This window comes from Arachis duranensis, chromosome 5 (assembly GCF_000817695.3).
Source record: "Arachis duranensis cultivar V14167 chromosome 5, aradu.V14167.gnm2.J7QH, whole genome shotgun sequence".
Classification (NCBI taxonomy): Eukaryota; Viridiplantae; Streptophyta; class Magnoliopsida; order Fabales; family Fabaceae; genus Arachis; species Arachis duranensis.
The window spans coordinates 1,518,334-1,535,344 of record NC_029776.3 but is presented as its reverse complement, the minus strand read 5'-3'; the positions used below and the strand labels follow the sequence as shown (position 1 = coordinate 1,535,344).

At 32.7% G+C, this 17,011-nt stretch overlaps 2 protein-coding genes across 4 annotated transcripts; one reads left to right on the top strand and one right to left on the bottom strand.

Annotated features, from left to right (window-relative positions):
• Positions 1-6,706: 6,706 nt before the first annotated feature.
• LOC107487167 (inactive poly [ADP-ribose] polymerase RCD1) lies at positions 6,707-12,302 on the top strand. 3 transcript variants are annotated; one of them, XM_016107767.3, is made up of 8 exons: positions 6,707-7,081; positions 7,450-7,506; positions 8,753-9,992; positions 10,243-10,484; positions 10,777-10,859; positions 11,519-11,653; positions 11,736-11,831; positions 11,939-12,302. In XM_016107767.3, the coding sequence occupies exons 3-8, from the start codon at positions 8,911-8,913 to the stop codon at positions 11,978-11,980; spliced, it is 1,680 nt and encodes a 559-aa protein (XP_015963253.1). In that variant the 5' UTR covers positions 6,707-7,081; positions 7,450-7,506; positions 8,753-8,910; the 3' UTR covers positions 11,981-12,302. The 3 variants fall into 3 exon arrangements, with proteins under 3 accessions (XP_015963253.1, XP_015963254.1, XP_020997571.1); XM_016107768.3 differs by lacking the exon at positions 7,450-7,506; XM_021141912.2 differs by lacking the exon at positions 6,707-7,081 and having other exon boundaries at positions 7,092-7,506.
• Positions 12,303-13,192: 890 nt separating this feature from the next.
• LOC107487168 (probable inactive shikimate kinase like 2, chloroplastic) lies at positions 13,193-15,999 on the bottom strand. The gene is made up of 8 exons (XM_016107769.3): positions 15,758-15,999; positions 15,365-15,555; positions 15,072-15,266; positions 14,845-14,906; positions 14,583-14,649; positions 14,381-14,499; positions 13,687-13,863; positions 13,193-13,503 (listed from the first exon to the last, which is right to left on the bottom strand). The coding sequence occupies exons 1-8, from the start codon at positions 15,932-15,934 to the stop codon at positions 13,406-13,408; spliced, it is 1,086 nt and encodes a 361-aa protein (XP_015963255.1). The 5' UTR covers positions 15,935-15,999; the 3' UTR covers positions 13,193-13,405.
• Positions 16,000-17,011: the final 1,012 nt, after the last annotated feature.

The window sequence follows — 17,011 nt, the reverse complement described above, 5'->3', positions numbered from 1 at the left end:
AGGAGGAAATAACAATAGGCCGAGAAGGGGTCCCCAAATTTTGAGGAGGAGGAGGAGGAAGAGAGGAGCTAGTTACCCTGGCACCGCCAGCCCTGGCGCGAGATCTTGCCCTGGCCTCCTGGACTCTCTGGTAAGATTCGCTGGAATTCTTCTTCGCCATCTCTGTAAAAGCAATTATTAGCCAAAAAATTCAGACAAGTCAGAAAAACAAGATACAAGTCAGAAACAAAGTATAAAAGACAAAGGCTACCTAATTGTGCCTGGACAAAGGACGGCGACCCCTGGAGAAATTTTTTGGTGTCCAGATATGGGGCCCTCCCCCACACTTCTCGGAGGAACCCCACAATGGCTACCTCCACCTCATCCAAGTCATCCAAACCATATTTCTCGCAGGGGGAGGCCTCCAACCAATACAGAAGAAATCGAGGAACAGAATTTTCATCCAGGAAAAAGGGGTGGTGACCCTCTACACCTTGAACTTTGAAAAAATAATTTTTAAAGTCATGGAAGGATTCATCAAAAAGGGTAAAAACTCTCCGACCTTGTATGACTCGGAAAGACACCCATTGCTGCTTGTTATTTAGCCCACTGAAGGGCTTGGTCATATGGAAAAGATAGAAGAAAATCCTCAAAGAGGTCGGAAAATCTAAGGCGTGGCTGATAAACTGGTAAATTTTCAGAAAACCCCAAGAATTGGGGTGAAGTTGGGTAGGAGCAACTCGGCAGTGATGCAAAACAGCTATTTCAAAATCAGAAAATGGAAGAAAAACACCCAAACGGGTAATCATGCTTTCATACATGTAGAAAAAATGAGGAACCTCCTCAGTATCCCTCCCAAAACAAACCCGGTCTTCCAGACCCGGGACCACCAATTCATACTTCGGCTCATCCTCCTCAGAAGTACAAATAAGGTGATGAGTGCGAAGGTTGGTGATGAACTCGGCATCGACCAAGGGTTCCTCCCCCAAGACCGTAACGTCAACCCACTGAGCAAGAACTTCTACAGAAGACATTTGTCCCTAGGGTATGATAAAAACCTACAAAGGGAAAAGAAAAAAAGAATAAAAAATGAGAGTTCCTAAGGGGCATAAAATCTAACAACCTACGACGTCACCTTCTCCCTCTCCTAAGAAAATAAAAGGCATGCAGAAGCACTTAATAAAAGGGAAGAAAGAACCAACCTTTGCCTGAAAAAGGAGTAGGGGAAGATGAAAGCCTTCAACGAAAGTATCCCACGAACATATACGAAAGTGTTCCACGAACAGATGAAAGGGAAAAAATTTTGAAAAATCGAAGAAACAAAACAACGAAGGAAGAGGGAAACATTTATAAGCACGTTAGGGGCATAATGGTAAAACTGGAAGCGGTCGTTAATGAATGCACCGTTACCAAGGTAATCAATACCTACGCACACCCCTAACGGACATGACGTTTGATTAGATGTAATTGTGAAAATCAAAAGTCACGAAAATTCACGTCGGTTGCAAACAAATCACATCGGTTCCCTCACAAGTTGGTTACGACACCGAGTAGAATACTCGAACCCAAATCTTAAAAGAAATTGGGCTCGAGTAGGGGCACTGTTCATACCCTGACCCAACGATAAGGCTCAAGTCCCAACAAAAGGCCCAACCCAAAAAGGTTGAGCTTCGCCTTGTACCGACCTCCTCCCTATGAAGTCGGTCCCTATCACGACTAACCCTAAAGAAGTCGGGGACGAAGATTAGCTGACAGATAATCACTCATTCAAATGAGTAACTGCCCCTAAAATCTCTCTACCCACTTCTAGGAGCCATATCTCAACCTCCCTAAGATAAAGGAACAGTTATCCACCTTAAAAGGCGGAACTATTTCAGCGGTGGTTATTGGTTCACCATTATAAATTCACTGACATTCCTCAGGTATCTCTAAGCCCAATACTCTCTAGACCTGTTTACACCCTTGCTGACTTAGGCATCAGAGTGTCTTTGCAGGTACCACCCCCCATTCTTTCACATACACAATTCGGAGACGGCTCCCAGACGTAAACCAAGTCGGAGACCACACTCCTCCAACGCTTGGGTCTCACAAACAAGCCCAACCACCGTCCGGTTCTAGGTAAGCCCCGAAACAGGTATGGATAGGAGAAGATGGATAAATTTTTATTTTGCTGTTGGTGAAAATTAAATTATTTTTATATAAAGTTATTAATTAAAATTTTTTAAATAATTTAATATATTTAACTAAAATATTATCTAACGGTTCTCAACTAATAATTTTTATAAAAAAAAAAAACAAAATTCAGTGCGAAGAGGATTGAAAAGAAATCTTAAGCCATTGGGGGAGAATAGGAAAAATGTAAACTTAATGATGGAGGACTTGGGAAGGTTAGGGAAAGGGATCTTCAATTAAGGGCACCCTCTTTTCTTGGATCATATAAATGAGTGTGGTGGTTATGCTCTTATTTTATTTCAGAAAAATAAAGTTTTGTTGTAAGTGAGTATGTTGTTGATGATCACAACAGCTTGAAGATTATTGTTCGTGAACTAATTTCTATAGAAAATAAATTGTTGACGGTAATCGGTGGCATTGAAGTGGTGGTATAATTTATTCTTGAAAAAGATCTAGGTCTACTTGAAGAATGAGTGATTAAAATAGATGCAGAACAATTAATAAAGTGACAGCAAAAGAAAACTGAAAAAAATAACTCTAAAAAAACAAATCTATTGATAGATGAAGAAATTTAGCATAAGATTGTGATGGAAAAGATCTTGACCTACCTTTAATTCTCGAGTCTACTTGATATTTAGATGAGATATATTTAAATTAAGTATTTTTAATACTATTAATTTTTATCATATTTTTATAAAATAAATATTTTTAAAATTAAAAACTTAAATATAAAGTAATTTATTTATAAACTATTTTTAATATAATTATTTATTATTTAAATTATTTTTTTAAAAAAAATAATTTAATTAAGTTATTTTTCCAAACTGGACCTAAGAATATGAAACTTTTTGCTTGTATTATCGCTTTTCCAAACAAAATTTTCAAAGATGCCGTCAATATTATTCCACACGTTTAAAGGGATCTCCATAATTTATAACCCTCAGTTTACATTGCGTGTAAATACGCGCTTCTCTAACTCTTGAATAGCGCAAAAATTATTATAATAAATGGTTATTCTCTCTCGACCAATACCACGATATTCAAAATTTAAATAAGGATCAAAATCTCTCAAAAAGTCTCTCAACATCGTCGCAAAAAGTGAAGGAAGTTTTAAAATTGAATTTAAAAAGAATTATGAGAGAATGAAATAAGAAGATGAAGAAGAATAAGCATAAGACGAGAAGGAGGAGGAAGAGGAAGAATTTTAAATTATGCAAAAATTATCCGTACAAAAGTATAAAAATTTCTTAAACAATACACATAAATATCTTAGTTTTATACCAAAATTTGCTACAAATACACAAAAATATTTTATTTTTCCTTTATTTATTTCTTTCTTTTAGTTGAATGAATGTAAATTCATCCTCTTTCAAGTTTATTTTAATGCTGTATTTTTTCTTTTTTTTTTCATATTTCTTCTTTTCTTTTTTAGTTTAATGGTTGTAAGTTTATTCTCTTCTAAGTAACTTTGTAGTATTATGTATTTCTTCTTCTTCTTTGTTTGATTTTTTTATTTTTATTCTTATTAAAAGAGTAAAACGAGAAGAAACTTGAGAAGGTAAAATAAGAAGAGAAAGATGAATAAGAAAAAAAGAAGAATAAGATGGTGGTGATGAAAAAAAAGAAGCAGAAGATGAGAAAGAGAAAGATGACAAATTTTGAATTATGCAGAACTTATCAGTATACATACACCGAAAATTCTTAAACAATACACATAAATATCTTAGTTTTACATCGAAATTGACTACAAATACACAAAAATATTTCCTTTAATGCTGCATATTTTTTTTCTTCTTTTTCTTATTTCTTTCTTTTTTTTAGTTGAATGAATGTAGGTTCATCCTTTTTAATAATTTTGTAGCATTATGTGTTTATTCTTCTTCTTTGTTTATTTTTTGTATTTTTATTCTTGTTAAGAGAGTAAAATAAGAAGAAACTTGAGAAGGTAAAACAAGAATAAATAAATAAATAGGAAAAAAAAAGATTATAATGATGATGATGAAAAAGAAGAAGAAACAATAAAAGATGAGGAGGAGGGAGAAGAAGAGTTTTAAATCATGCAAAACTTATCATTATACATACACACAAAAAAAATCTTAAACAATACACATAAATATCTTAGTTTTACACCGAAATTTGCTACAAATGCACAAAAATATTTTTTTAATGCATAACTCCTACATTATATTCAATTCAAACTATCAACGATGAACAACAAATAATTCGCGCGTTAATTGAAAATTTGATTAGATAATAGCGCGTGGGGTGAATTAGATTAAAAGACTTGTATAGATTTAGGCTTGTATCAACAAATAACATGTATGTGAAAAATATTTCTTTATAAAAATATCTAATTAATTAATGTCATATCAATAAAACAATACCTATTTTTTATATTTGACCGCATTAATAGTCTTTTAAATAAATAAATGTATTAGACCACTGAGTAAATTCTTTTAAGTTAAACTTAATTTTTTGATGAGAAACATAAAAAAATATATAGAAATTTATTAACAACAAATACAAAAATTTCATAGTGTTAAATACATAATTTTTTGAAAAAAAAAAACCATAGGAAATGAAAACAATTTGCTGTGATAAACACAAAATTTGTATTCAAATTACATCTAGGTATTATTTAACTAAAATTTATGTATTTTTTCAATTAAAATTCATGTATTATTTTTTATGTCATTCAACTAAAAAATTTCACAATTTAAATATTTTTTATGTTATGCAATTAAAATTTCTATATTTTACAACAAAAATTTTTGTATTTCTTTTCCTTGTCATTCAACTAAAAAATCTAAACAATTCAAAATAATTTAATTATTTAACTAAAAAATTAGTACAATTTAAAATAAATTTTATATTGTACAACTAAAATTGATGTATTTTTTTTATTTTTTTTTCCTTCAAACTTCTTCTCCTTTTCTTATAAGGAAAAAAATAAAAATAAAAAATGTGAATAAAAGAAAGAAGAAAAAAAATATAGAGCAATTAAAAATAATAAAAAATATGTGATTCACGCATATATTTTGTAAAAGATTTATTCATTCACTACTATCAAATTCTTTAAAGGAGCAAATTATTAAAATGATATTCGAAAGTTTATATCGCTGATAAAAATAATTTCAAAAGATGTTAACGATAAATAAGCCATCAAAAGATTTAAAAATGTGACAACAAATTATATTTTAAATATATATTCTAAACAAAGACTTTAGAGATTAGATATTGATGCAAATTTTTGTATGTATTGTTAAAAAAATATCTTTTTAATCTTAAATTTTAGTAATTTTATGTCAAATGATTTTATTATAAAAAATTATTATGAATGATCACAATTTTCGAAAAATAAAAAATGTAGGGATTAAATTTTGTTCTAAATTTTTGTTGTATCTATTAAATATTTATTCAAATGTTGTCACAAAAATTCGTATCAAATAGATAAGTCAATTGCTAAATACAAAATTTTTTTTTGTCACTTATAAAAATATAATATTTATTATTTTGTTGTCATATTTTTAAATTATATAAGGACTGATTTGTCAATAATATCTTTCAGTAACATTTTTATTAGCGTCTAAATTGTTCGGATATCAAATTGGTAGTTAACTATTTTTTAGGGGTGAAGGCTGATTGGATCGAATCGAATATAACCAAAATTTGGACCAGATCAAATATCCATAGTTTTTAAGCTTTGATTCGATCCGCTCATTTGCGGATCGGATCAGATATATCTGCAAAATACAAAAATATTTTTAAAAGGTTATTTTTATTAAAAAATATCAATAAAAGTCATGTTTTTTATTCTTTTAAATATGTTTATTCTTAGCCAATGAGTAATAACTCAAATGGTATAGTCTCTCTATACTCAATTAAGAGGTTGCGTGTTCGAGTCTCCTATCTTTGGTAAAAAAATATATTTATTCTTAAAATAATATTAAATATACTTTTCTTAAATAATAAATTAAAATAATAAACATATATGATAATTATTAGTTGAAATAAAATATAAAAAAAATATTTATTTATTTATTTTTAAGATACGCATGCGAGTATCTACACAAAATTTGCAATCCGATTCTATTAGTGTGCGAATTTGATCCAATAACCTTGCCGAGCGACTCCTTTTCAAATCGAATTCGAATAAATATAGTAAATATGCGAATTAGATTCGATCTACGAACATTCGTATTTTTTTAAAATAAAAGTAGTCAAAATACATTAAATACATTAAATGCATTTATTTCATAGAAAGTAATTAATTTTTTGTGATTAGAAAGCCATTAATTGCAATATATAATATCAGTTTATAAAATAAAAAGCAACAATTTCTAGAAGTAGGAGTAGATATGGATGACTATATAAGTAGTAGATCATAATGAGTATTCAGCAATACAAAAAAAAGGACAAAAATACAAAAAATAAACAGTGAAACTCATACACGTCAGCGCAATCGTCACCGTCCAATGAGAACTCGCTTGTGACGGAAGAAAGTGACGAAGCAGGTAATAATATCAAAACCCAGTTGGGTTGTGAAATTTGCATGCCCTGGCTTGTGAAAGAGGTAGAGTGGGGAAGTTGAAGGAAAAAGGGGTTAGGAACAGTGAATAGAATCTGCGATTGAAAGGAAAATAACGCTTTCCATTAAAACCTTTCCCTTCAAACTCACACAGATTGGAACAACGGTGTTCCTTTCTTTCTATTCGCCGACTCCTCTCTCCAAGTTAGGGTTTCTTCGCCACACCGCGGAGAACACTTATAATAAATAATTATATATACATATCTAATTATCCTTAGGACAAATTCTTTTGTATAAAGAGATTAAAAAAAGAAAAAGAAAAAGGGGAGGAGGATTAAGATTATTTTATCTTGTGTGGTAATTAGGTTAATCTGTTTGTTTCTCTGTGTTTGGGGAACCCAGGTAATTTTCAAAATTCTTGCTCTAGATTATTTATTTATTGTTAGAATAATTTTGATTGTTTTGGTGGAATATGTTGACCTTGGAATTTGTGGCTTTAATTTGTTAGATCGGGTTTGGTTTTTGTTGATCTGTGTATGTTGAGCTGATTTTGTTGTTTGGGTGATTCTTAGGGCTAATTTTGGTGTTAGAAGTAGTGATATTCATGGAAATGGATTTAAAAAAAAGAAAAAGAAGTATGAATATGTTTTGATTTGAAAATGTTATGTTAAGCTGTTTAAAGCTATGGTTTTGCTGTTTTGATTGTGGGATTAGTGTTTTTGGTGTTCGTTTCTTTTATGAACTTTTATATTATTAAATTCCATCGTCAGGGGCAGAGCTGTGTCAGAGTAGAGCATGTACAGTATGAACACTATCTGCAACGCTGGGTACGCTTATATTTATTTACACATGTGCTTTCACATCAATTTTGTGAAATTTCTTAGTTTTGAATGATTTTAGGGTTTAGTGGTGGTGTTAGTCTGATTGTGGTGATTTGTTCTTTAGGTTTTAGGTACTTGTACTTGTTTGAATTTTATGCTATAGGGCCCGTTCATGGACTTTGAAGACTTTGGAGTTGATACCAGATTTGGTTGCCTTGTATTCTACTACCTCTGTCCCAAATTACCTGTCACTTTGGAAAATTTGGTACATCTAATATTTCAATGTATTTGGATACAATTTAATTTTGGATGTACCAAAATGATAGATAATTTGGGCTAGGTTGAAATTTGATTCCCCTGCATTAGTTACAATTATGTATGAGATAGGGTAAGCTGTATGCTACAGTTGTAGTTTAGAGAAAGACATTTTAGTTTTTAGATGTTAATTTTATAGGCATTTTGTTTGTCGATATTTAGAAAGCTGGTGCTTTGATGGGAAGTTGGATTGGTTCTATGTGGAAGTTGGGAGAATGGATTTCATTTAGGGAGTTACCTCAGTTGCAAACTTTCCTAGGTGGAATTAATTATATGACGGATTACCAGGTATTGCGATAATTAGTGACCTACTTGATGTTGTAAAAGTCGTTGTCCTGAAATAAACAAGAACGCAATAATCATACTTATGCTTTCAATCTTACTACGACTACACAAGATAGGCTAAGCTGTAACCTACAATGGCAGTTTTGGGGAAGATAGCTTAGTTGATAGGTTAGTTTTGTAAACATTTTGGGGATTACAGAAAATGTTGGAGCCAGGGGTTTGGTTTGTTGATACTTAGCAAGCTGGTGCTTCCTTGCTTGGATATGAAGTTGTATTGGTTTGATTTGGAAGTTTGATAATGTATGTAATACAAGGAATTACTGCAGTTTGAAACTTATTTAGGTGGCATTAATTATAAGACTTGGGTTACCTGGTATTGCAATAATCAATGATGTAATCATTGACCTAAAATAAATAAGAATATAATAGGAACATTGATATTTTTAATCTTATTACTTTATTGTGAGTTTTTATTTTTACCTTGATGTCTCCTTAGAAACCTTAAAAAAATCTAAGGACCAAGCTGATTATTTATCTCATGCTATATCCCTAAGATATTACTTTTGTCATGGAGGAATGGAATTCCTCCCCAAATTTAAATCACGCGATACTATTTATTAGTTCATTATTCTTAAAAGTTTAAAATATCCAGGTACTGCCAAATATCGTTGATGTCATGGTCTTCACCGATGCTGCACAGTTTCTTTAAAACTACATAGGCTCAAGGTCTAGGGTTTGATTTACTGCTGCATCTGAGCCTTTTATACTTTAGTCTTTGTATAGACATTGATCTTGTAGAAGTAGATAGAAATGGAAGGAAAAACTGCAAAGGCATTGGATAGAGTTGCACTCCACATGAAGCGGAAGCGGGCTACCCGATATGATTCACATCGTAACGGGGCTTCTCTGCCACTGTTACGTCAGTGGTCATCATGCAAGGTTGCCAAACGGATGAGATTGGGCCAACATCAAAGCAAGTTGACAAACGGTGGAACTCATATTGGACGGTTCTTACGTGGGTATTATTTGAACTATAAGAAGACTGGACGGCCCGAACGTTTGATGTTCTATAAGAATGGTGACTGGTTGGACTTTCCTAAGGATGTTCTTGACTTGGTTAAGAAAGATCTTGAGGTCAAGAAGGCAACAGTGGAGGTACAGTCAAATGGCCGTCATCTTGTGCTAGATTTTTTGCACATGTATCAGATGGACTTGAAGACTGGTTTGCAACAACCTCTAGCCTGGATTGATGAACATGGATGCTGCTTTTTCCCTGAAATCTTTGCGGCTTCGGATGGACTTTATGATATTTCCAAACAGGAGGGTGTAACTAGTAATGTCGCAAATGAAATAAAACTTAAGTTGGAATTAGCTATAAATGAATTGGATGGCTCCAAAATGTTGGAGTGTAGTGGAGAATCTAATGCTTTGGTTAAGAGCATTCAGATTGATGCCACTGAAAAAAATGATGTAGAAATTGAAGATAGCATTAATAATATGGACTGTCAAAATGTTGGTGAAGCCATTGAACAAAATCGGGACTTAGGATTAGGTGATTATACTGATTCTGTATATGGAAAGTTGGATTTAGATACTGTACAGACGATGTTTCTTAAAGGGATGGTTAGTTCTGGTAATGATACTGGCATAGTTGAGATTTATCGCTGCTCGAGTGCAACAACACAAGTGCGATTGGAGCTATTCCAGAAGCAAGCTGAAATTACGAAGAAAGCTCATGGGGATGCTAATGTTCGATATGCTTGGCTTGCTCTTTCAAAAAATGAACTATCTACAATGATGCAGTATGGACTTGGCTATTGTGGACTATCTTTATCTAAATGCAAATATGCTGTTGGTGTCCATCTTGCTGCTGCTACGTGCCCTTATGCAAGGTTATTTTTCTTATTATAAACTTCAAACAAAACATATTTTAATCCTGCTGATAGTACCTTTTTCCCCTTGGAATTTATTGTTAAATTATAATTTGGATGTACTCCTACGTACAGAACATTTCTTTCTAATATTTACTTTCATCATCATGTTAACTCTATTGCCTACCTTGTTATATTATTCTTATTCTTATTCTGGATACTTCTGTTGGAATGCTCAGAAAAGAATTTACCTTTGTTTTCCCATGTACAGTGCACGTTATTGCGATATTGACGAAAATGGGAATAGCCACTTGGTCTTATGCCGTGTAATAATGGGAAACATGGAGCTTCTTCCCGCGGGTGGTCGACAGTTCCGTGCCAGTAGTGGTGAATATGATAATGGGGTTGATGACATTCTACATCCAACATACTATATTGTATGGAATATGAATATGAACTCCCACATCTACCCAGAATTCGTTGTTAGTTTCAAGGTGGCTACAAATATTCAAGGTGATACCTTATTGCTACTGTTTTCTTACCCTTGATATTCTTGTTTTCAATTATTTATTTATTTATTTGTTGGGGGGGTGGGACTTGTACATTTCGGTGATGTATAATTAGTACTGAGTGACTTGATCAGAAGTACATAATTGATGTCTATAGTTCATTCTTTCCATTATGATGGAAAGCTCTCAAATTCCCTTCTAGGAAACGGGGTTTCAACTATAGATTGTTCTTACCTTTGTGGTTGGGTTCTCTTACAGAGTTGTTCCTAATACCTGACAAATGTGCATTTTTACAGGCAACCATGGTAACCCTGGGGTTAATGTAGGTGCAGTTGGTCAATGTGACCCTTCACAACCAGAGTCTTCTACAGTAGATAATGTAAGTCACTTTATATTTCACTTTGTTTTATAAGCATTGCCAATTTTTCTAAATAGAAGGTATTGGTACACTACCTTTTTGGTGTTTCTCTTTTTTTAACCATGAATACTTCCACTTTGCCTTTTTAGTAATTATCTTCTCTTCTTCATTGATATTTTTTTCCCTAAAAAGAAAAAGACAAAATGGTTAGTTTTCAGTTCGAAGAGGCAAAATATATTGTAAGGTTTAGTTTCTTAAAAATTTGGTTGGTAAATGGGATGATGGCAATTCATCATTGGATATTGGTATAAAAAACTTGTACACAAATAGTGCATAAAAGTTACTCTTGTAAATAATCTTCTAAAAATATATTGGCCAAGTTGAAGAACATATAAATTCTTCTGCACACATTATTAGATCATGTTAATAAAAAAGGTTTCTGTCTTTGTGAAAAGATCAAACTTGATATAGTAATTTTTATAAAGTGGAAACAAATTTAATTAGTTAGTTATAGAGTGCAGTAAAATTTAATAAAATAATAGGATCAAATAAATGTCCATACCTTCATGCTAGTAAAATAAACTTTAAGTCAGTAGGGGTGAAGTGCCCCCCCCCCCTTCTCCTTGCAAGTCCATCCTTCATTGCGTTTTCCAACCAATTTTGGGTTGTTGGTACCTCAGGGAAAAGTTGTGCCTGCTGCTCGCCTAGTTCCGAAATCCCCATGGATGCCTTTTCCAGCCCTTTTTGCTGCTATCAAAAGCTCAGTGCCTCCCAGCACCATGGATGCCATCAAAGGAGATTATGAACGATTCCAGGTATGTAAAGTAGTTCCACTGCATGGCCTTATTTGTCTCGGTTGGTGAAACATCTCTGATATATCATACTGTTTTTTCACAGAAAAAGCAAATATCCCGTGATGTTTTTATTCAGAGGTTGAGGTTCATAGTTGGAGATAATCTCTTGAGAACTACAGTACAAAAACTTCAATACAAGGTATAAATAACTTGAGCTTTACAAGCAATTCCTTGCTTTTAAGGATATCACTTCACTTGTCTTCTGCGGCTTACACCTCCTAAATAATTAAATGGTTACTTGCACAGATACCGCGGAGTGGTGAATCGAAGGTACCAGCCAAGGAGTAACCATGATATGCTTGAATGAGGAAGTGGAGATCTCTGTAGTTTGGTTTGACTCTTCAACTTTTGAGTCAGAATAAAGTTCTGAATGTTAGGTCGTAGGCAAAGCACACTCATCTTTTGTTCTCATTTTCATTCAGACCTTACTTCGTAGAAGATAGTAGTACTTTAGATGATTGGGATCGACTGTGTTCATATGTAACCTTAAGTTATTATTTTCTACCGTGCTTTGAATAATTTACCGTTTCGAAATGAATCCTCGCGTAGTACTTTTGTAAATTGAACTCTGTGGAAGTAATGGATAGTTTGAGCATTTCTTTGTGATTTACCACCAATTGTGTGATGTTGCTGCTGAAGACCTTTGTCACGCTAGAAGTTGCCTTGTCTTATCAGGTTGGGGATGCAGGTAACATCGCTTCTATTGGAATTGTTTAAAGTATGTTGATGTCATTGTTGTGTTTGTTTCATGTTATATTAAGGTTTAATTTATTTTTTGGAATTGCTACAAGGGAATTATTTACTGAGACATCAAATACTTATGTTCAAAAATATTGTTCTAAGAATTACACGTTTTCATGTTGGGGGAATAAAAACTAGCATCTATAAATAGTGCAATTTTTATGTGTGAATTCGTTTGGTAAATAGTAAACTTAGATGGAGAGTGAAAATTATAACTAAATTTTTCAGAAAATTTTAGGAAAGTATTTATTCACATAATATCTTTTTTTTTTAATATTTATTACTAAAGAGTAATCTTCATTGTTTACTAAAAATATTTTTCACCGTAGTATTATTTTTTTTATATGCACCTTTGTTCATCACCACAATAATTAAAGAGGAAAGAGAAGATATAATAGAAAAGATATTAAGTGGTTGAACAATATAGAGTAAGAAATTTATTTTTTATGGGAGATAACAGGATGTCTCCTAAAATTATTAGTATATCTAATTATTATTTTTTAAAATTTTAAATTCTATTAAGTTTAAAATGCCTCTTTGAAATTTGATTATTTTTAAAATGAATTCTCAAAGTGTTTTCTCCCCTACATAACACAATGTTTTGGAAATTATAACAAATGTTTATAGGAATATGCAATGTAGACTGAACGGGATTGTAGTTTTGGCAATGTTGTTCACTTAATTTGATTATGCAAATTGATGATAGCAAGCAGTTGCACAATATACATATTCGTTTGGAAGGGTGATTTAGCCGCAAGGTTATGAGAAAGGCAAATCATAATGGATTTAGTACTTGGTTGGCGAATACGAAAGGATCTCTTACATGAATGTTCCCCCTTCCATTGCGTAGTTGTCCATAGAGCACTTTGTTTTTGGCAATAAAATTACAATATGAATCATTGAAGCCATCTCATGTTACCTTTATGGTAAGACAAATTCAAGTTAATCTTTACAAGCAGCATTACTGTGTGCCTAGTTCATGTCGCCTTCACTTGATGGATCCCAACCGGGTGGCTTGATGTTTGGCCAATCACCACGACATCCTAGTCTTATGTACAGACTCTTTTTGCCTGCAAGGATCACAGAAATTAATATAAGTAATGCACTAATCCAACATGTTTTAAGCTTCCCTGTCTTCAACCTAAAACCCCCTACTCCTTCTACTTTCAACATGCCAATTGCCAAGGCAGAAATTGTGATGCATTTATCTATGAAATCAGAGAATGCATGGAATCCAAACATAAATTAAGTACCTGGGAGTTTCTTGTCTGACAGGATTAACTGTTTTAAGGCACTCAAACATGCTTGTGCCACACTTTTGGCATATGCAGGATCCCAGCCCTGAAGTTTAACAACCACATCTGCATTTGTGTATGCAGTACTGCCATCTCTGACGCTTTTATGGGTCTCCTCCTTTGCAGAATCTTCATCTGTATTTTAGGCTACCAAAATCAGTTTTACTGGAAAAAAAAATTGATGCAATCATGCTAGTAAATATGCCTTGGTAGAAATTTAGAGCATGTTTGGGAAGAGGGAGACAGAAGATCATAAAAGGTTAGTTAATCAATATTGTCCCCGTTGTTTGGTAGGTTCCTGTAAGTTGCATGCTCTTTCATTTTCCGCTACTACTTAAAACTAAAAAAGAAAAAAAAAAATCTAAAACAAGGCTGAAGTTTATTTGAAACTTCAAATCCTTTCCCTTTTTGCTCCCATTATTTGAAAATGAGAGAGAAATTTTTCCCATCATTTCGCTGCCCAAATCCCCAATCCGGACAAACACATAGTAGAAGCAGCAACAAATGTTTTTTCATGACTCAAGTAGAGTCCTAGATGAATCATCTCTGCTTTAGTTGCAAGTCAAGGAATAGATTTCTAGGTTCAAAACAAGCTTGGAGTCTCAAAATAAATCATGTGAGAATCAATCAAGAATGAACTGACAAATTTCACCTTTGGCTTCAGTCTGTGACAACCAGACAGAAAAACCAGCATAAAGATGCCGCCACTTATCAGCACTTCCGGCAGCTCCATGTTTCCCTCCTAGTGTTGCAACAACTGTCCTCACATGACTGGCAGACAACTCGATCAGAAATAAACGAGTTGATTCCCAATAAAAGAGTATTCAGAAAATGAAATGAAGCCATTGATTTACCTGCTAATGCTTTCTAGTACTGCACTTTCTGCCTTTGCTACTGAATCAGAACCTTCAGCAAGAAGCCCTGGAATATATTACACTAGTTAATACGCAGCAAAACACTATCGAATTTTAGTACTTAAGATGCTAATTACAATTCACAACATTAGTATGCAGAGAATTGATGATACACGCATAGTATTATGCTTGCCAAAACCATTCAACACTGAGGAAAAAGACCAAACTTTCACTGCAAACAAGGTTTAGCAATGATACTCACATGAATCCACTGTTTGGTTTGAAATTGATTCCAGTAACTCTTTTGTACTAAGTGGTGTGTACCTGAGAAGAATATCAAGAACAACTTATAAAGCCAGTGATGAAATTTACTTATCAATCTTAAACATCCAAGCAGAAGTGCAATATATGAAATTGGAAATAACTAAGGTTCAGATATTCTTATGCAGTGTGAACAGACAATCAGAATTACACATGAACTTATTATACCCAAGTCCAGTTGCAAGCTCTTGAGCCACTTTCTGGTTGATTTCGGTGCATTCGCCAACAAGGTAGATCGATGCACCTTTCAACAGTTGTGTGGATCCGGCAGCAAGCGATTCCCACGACTCCATGATATCGGGCCATTTCAAATCAGGATCCTGTTTCTTGAAGTTCACAACCAGTTGATCATCATCAAGGTACCTACCCGAAAACCGAACCATTATTCAACCAACAAGACCAAGGTGAATCAAGCAATTCAACAAAGTTTCTAATATGTTTGTAGTTTGAATTGCACAAACCATATAGTTTCAGCAGGTTTAATCCTGTCGAAAAGGCGTTTAGTTTCTATGAGTGTGATGGGAGATCCTGGCCTCAATACTCTGATAGCTAAAGAAGTGTCATCAGCATTAACTGATAAATCTCTTGAACTTCCAACATCTAATCCTCCTATGTTTAATCTTAACTCCACCTCAGAGGAGCCATCAGAAAACTGCATTTCATTAACTACCTACTATCAAATGTAGTCTAATGCAATCAATAGTCAAGCTCTACTTACAAAACATAAGAACTCCCAAAAAAAAGAGGGGTAGACAGTTAAACGTTAAAACGAACCAACTAACTAACTAACGAACCCTTAACTGAAACAATTAACTAACTAACTAACAAATCAACTAAAGTGACACAGTGGTTACCTCGTAGGTAGTGGTGGAGAGTGGGGCAGTGCAAGAACACTTGAAGGAGCGAAGACCCACTAACTGTTTGTGTTTATGTTTGTGAGAATAAGAGAATGAAGGGAAAGACACCATCGCGCTTTTAGTGGGAATGGCATGTCGGAACAGAAACCAAACACCTTTTGCTGCCGCTGCCATTTCAATGGATATTGGAATAGATGGCAACTTAGAAGCACTTCTACATTTATTTATGAAACAAAGAATATTTTTTCCTTCATTATCACTTTTGAAGGGAGAGATTTAGATTTTAACTATTTTGAGTAGTTAGTTCACTAATTTATTTAAATAAGTATTAGAAGTTTGAATGAATTCATCCATATAGCAATAAATTCTTAAATAAATTTAAGATTATTAGTGAATTAATTATTGAGTTGTTGAGATTTGAGATAAAAAATATTAAAAAATATATATATAAAATATTTTTTTAATATTTAAATTAAGTCTTATTTTTGTTGTTAATAATTGAAGGTTTTATTTTTATTACAAATATTTTATTATGTCATATTTTAATTATTTCATCAAAATGGAAGTTTTTTTTTTCCAGAAGTTTTCCATTCTTCTATTATCATATTTTCTAGGTAAGTGTAATAATGATTGCAATAATTATTTGTGGGCCCTAGCATTTTTTGTCCTTTTTTGCGGTGATCATATGATATGGGCCTTTATGTATATCTTGACTATGGACCTTACTTGTTGAAAAAGGAATTATTTTCGTTTAAATCCAGAACACTTAATATTTTGCACCAAAAAACAGTTCTTCAACTAAAAAAACATCAATCATAGATAAAAGTAAGAGCTAAAAATTGACCCAAACAATGTCAATACACTTATGCAATTTAAGAATATTTCTAATAGAATCAATTTAATTTAAGAATATTTCTAATAGAATCAATTTAAGTTGGTTGAATAATTAATTTATTCGTCTGTCTAAATAAATATTAAGATTTAAATTCTATTTTATATATTTAATAACAACTTCTTAAATAAAATTTTATTAAATTTGTCTTTTGATTTATCAGATTAAAAAATATTCTAAAAAACAAAAAGAAATTAGTGTAATGCATAAGCAATTATATTATATTATCATAAATATTTATCACTCCTCAATACATGAACGCTTGATACTTTGGCATTACATACACATCTCAATTCTCAAGTTCAAAAATCAAAACATCATTATTTTAATTAAGAAAAAAAATGGTGAAAACTCAGTTT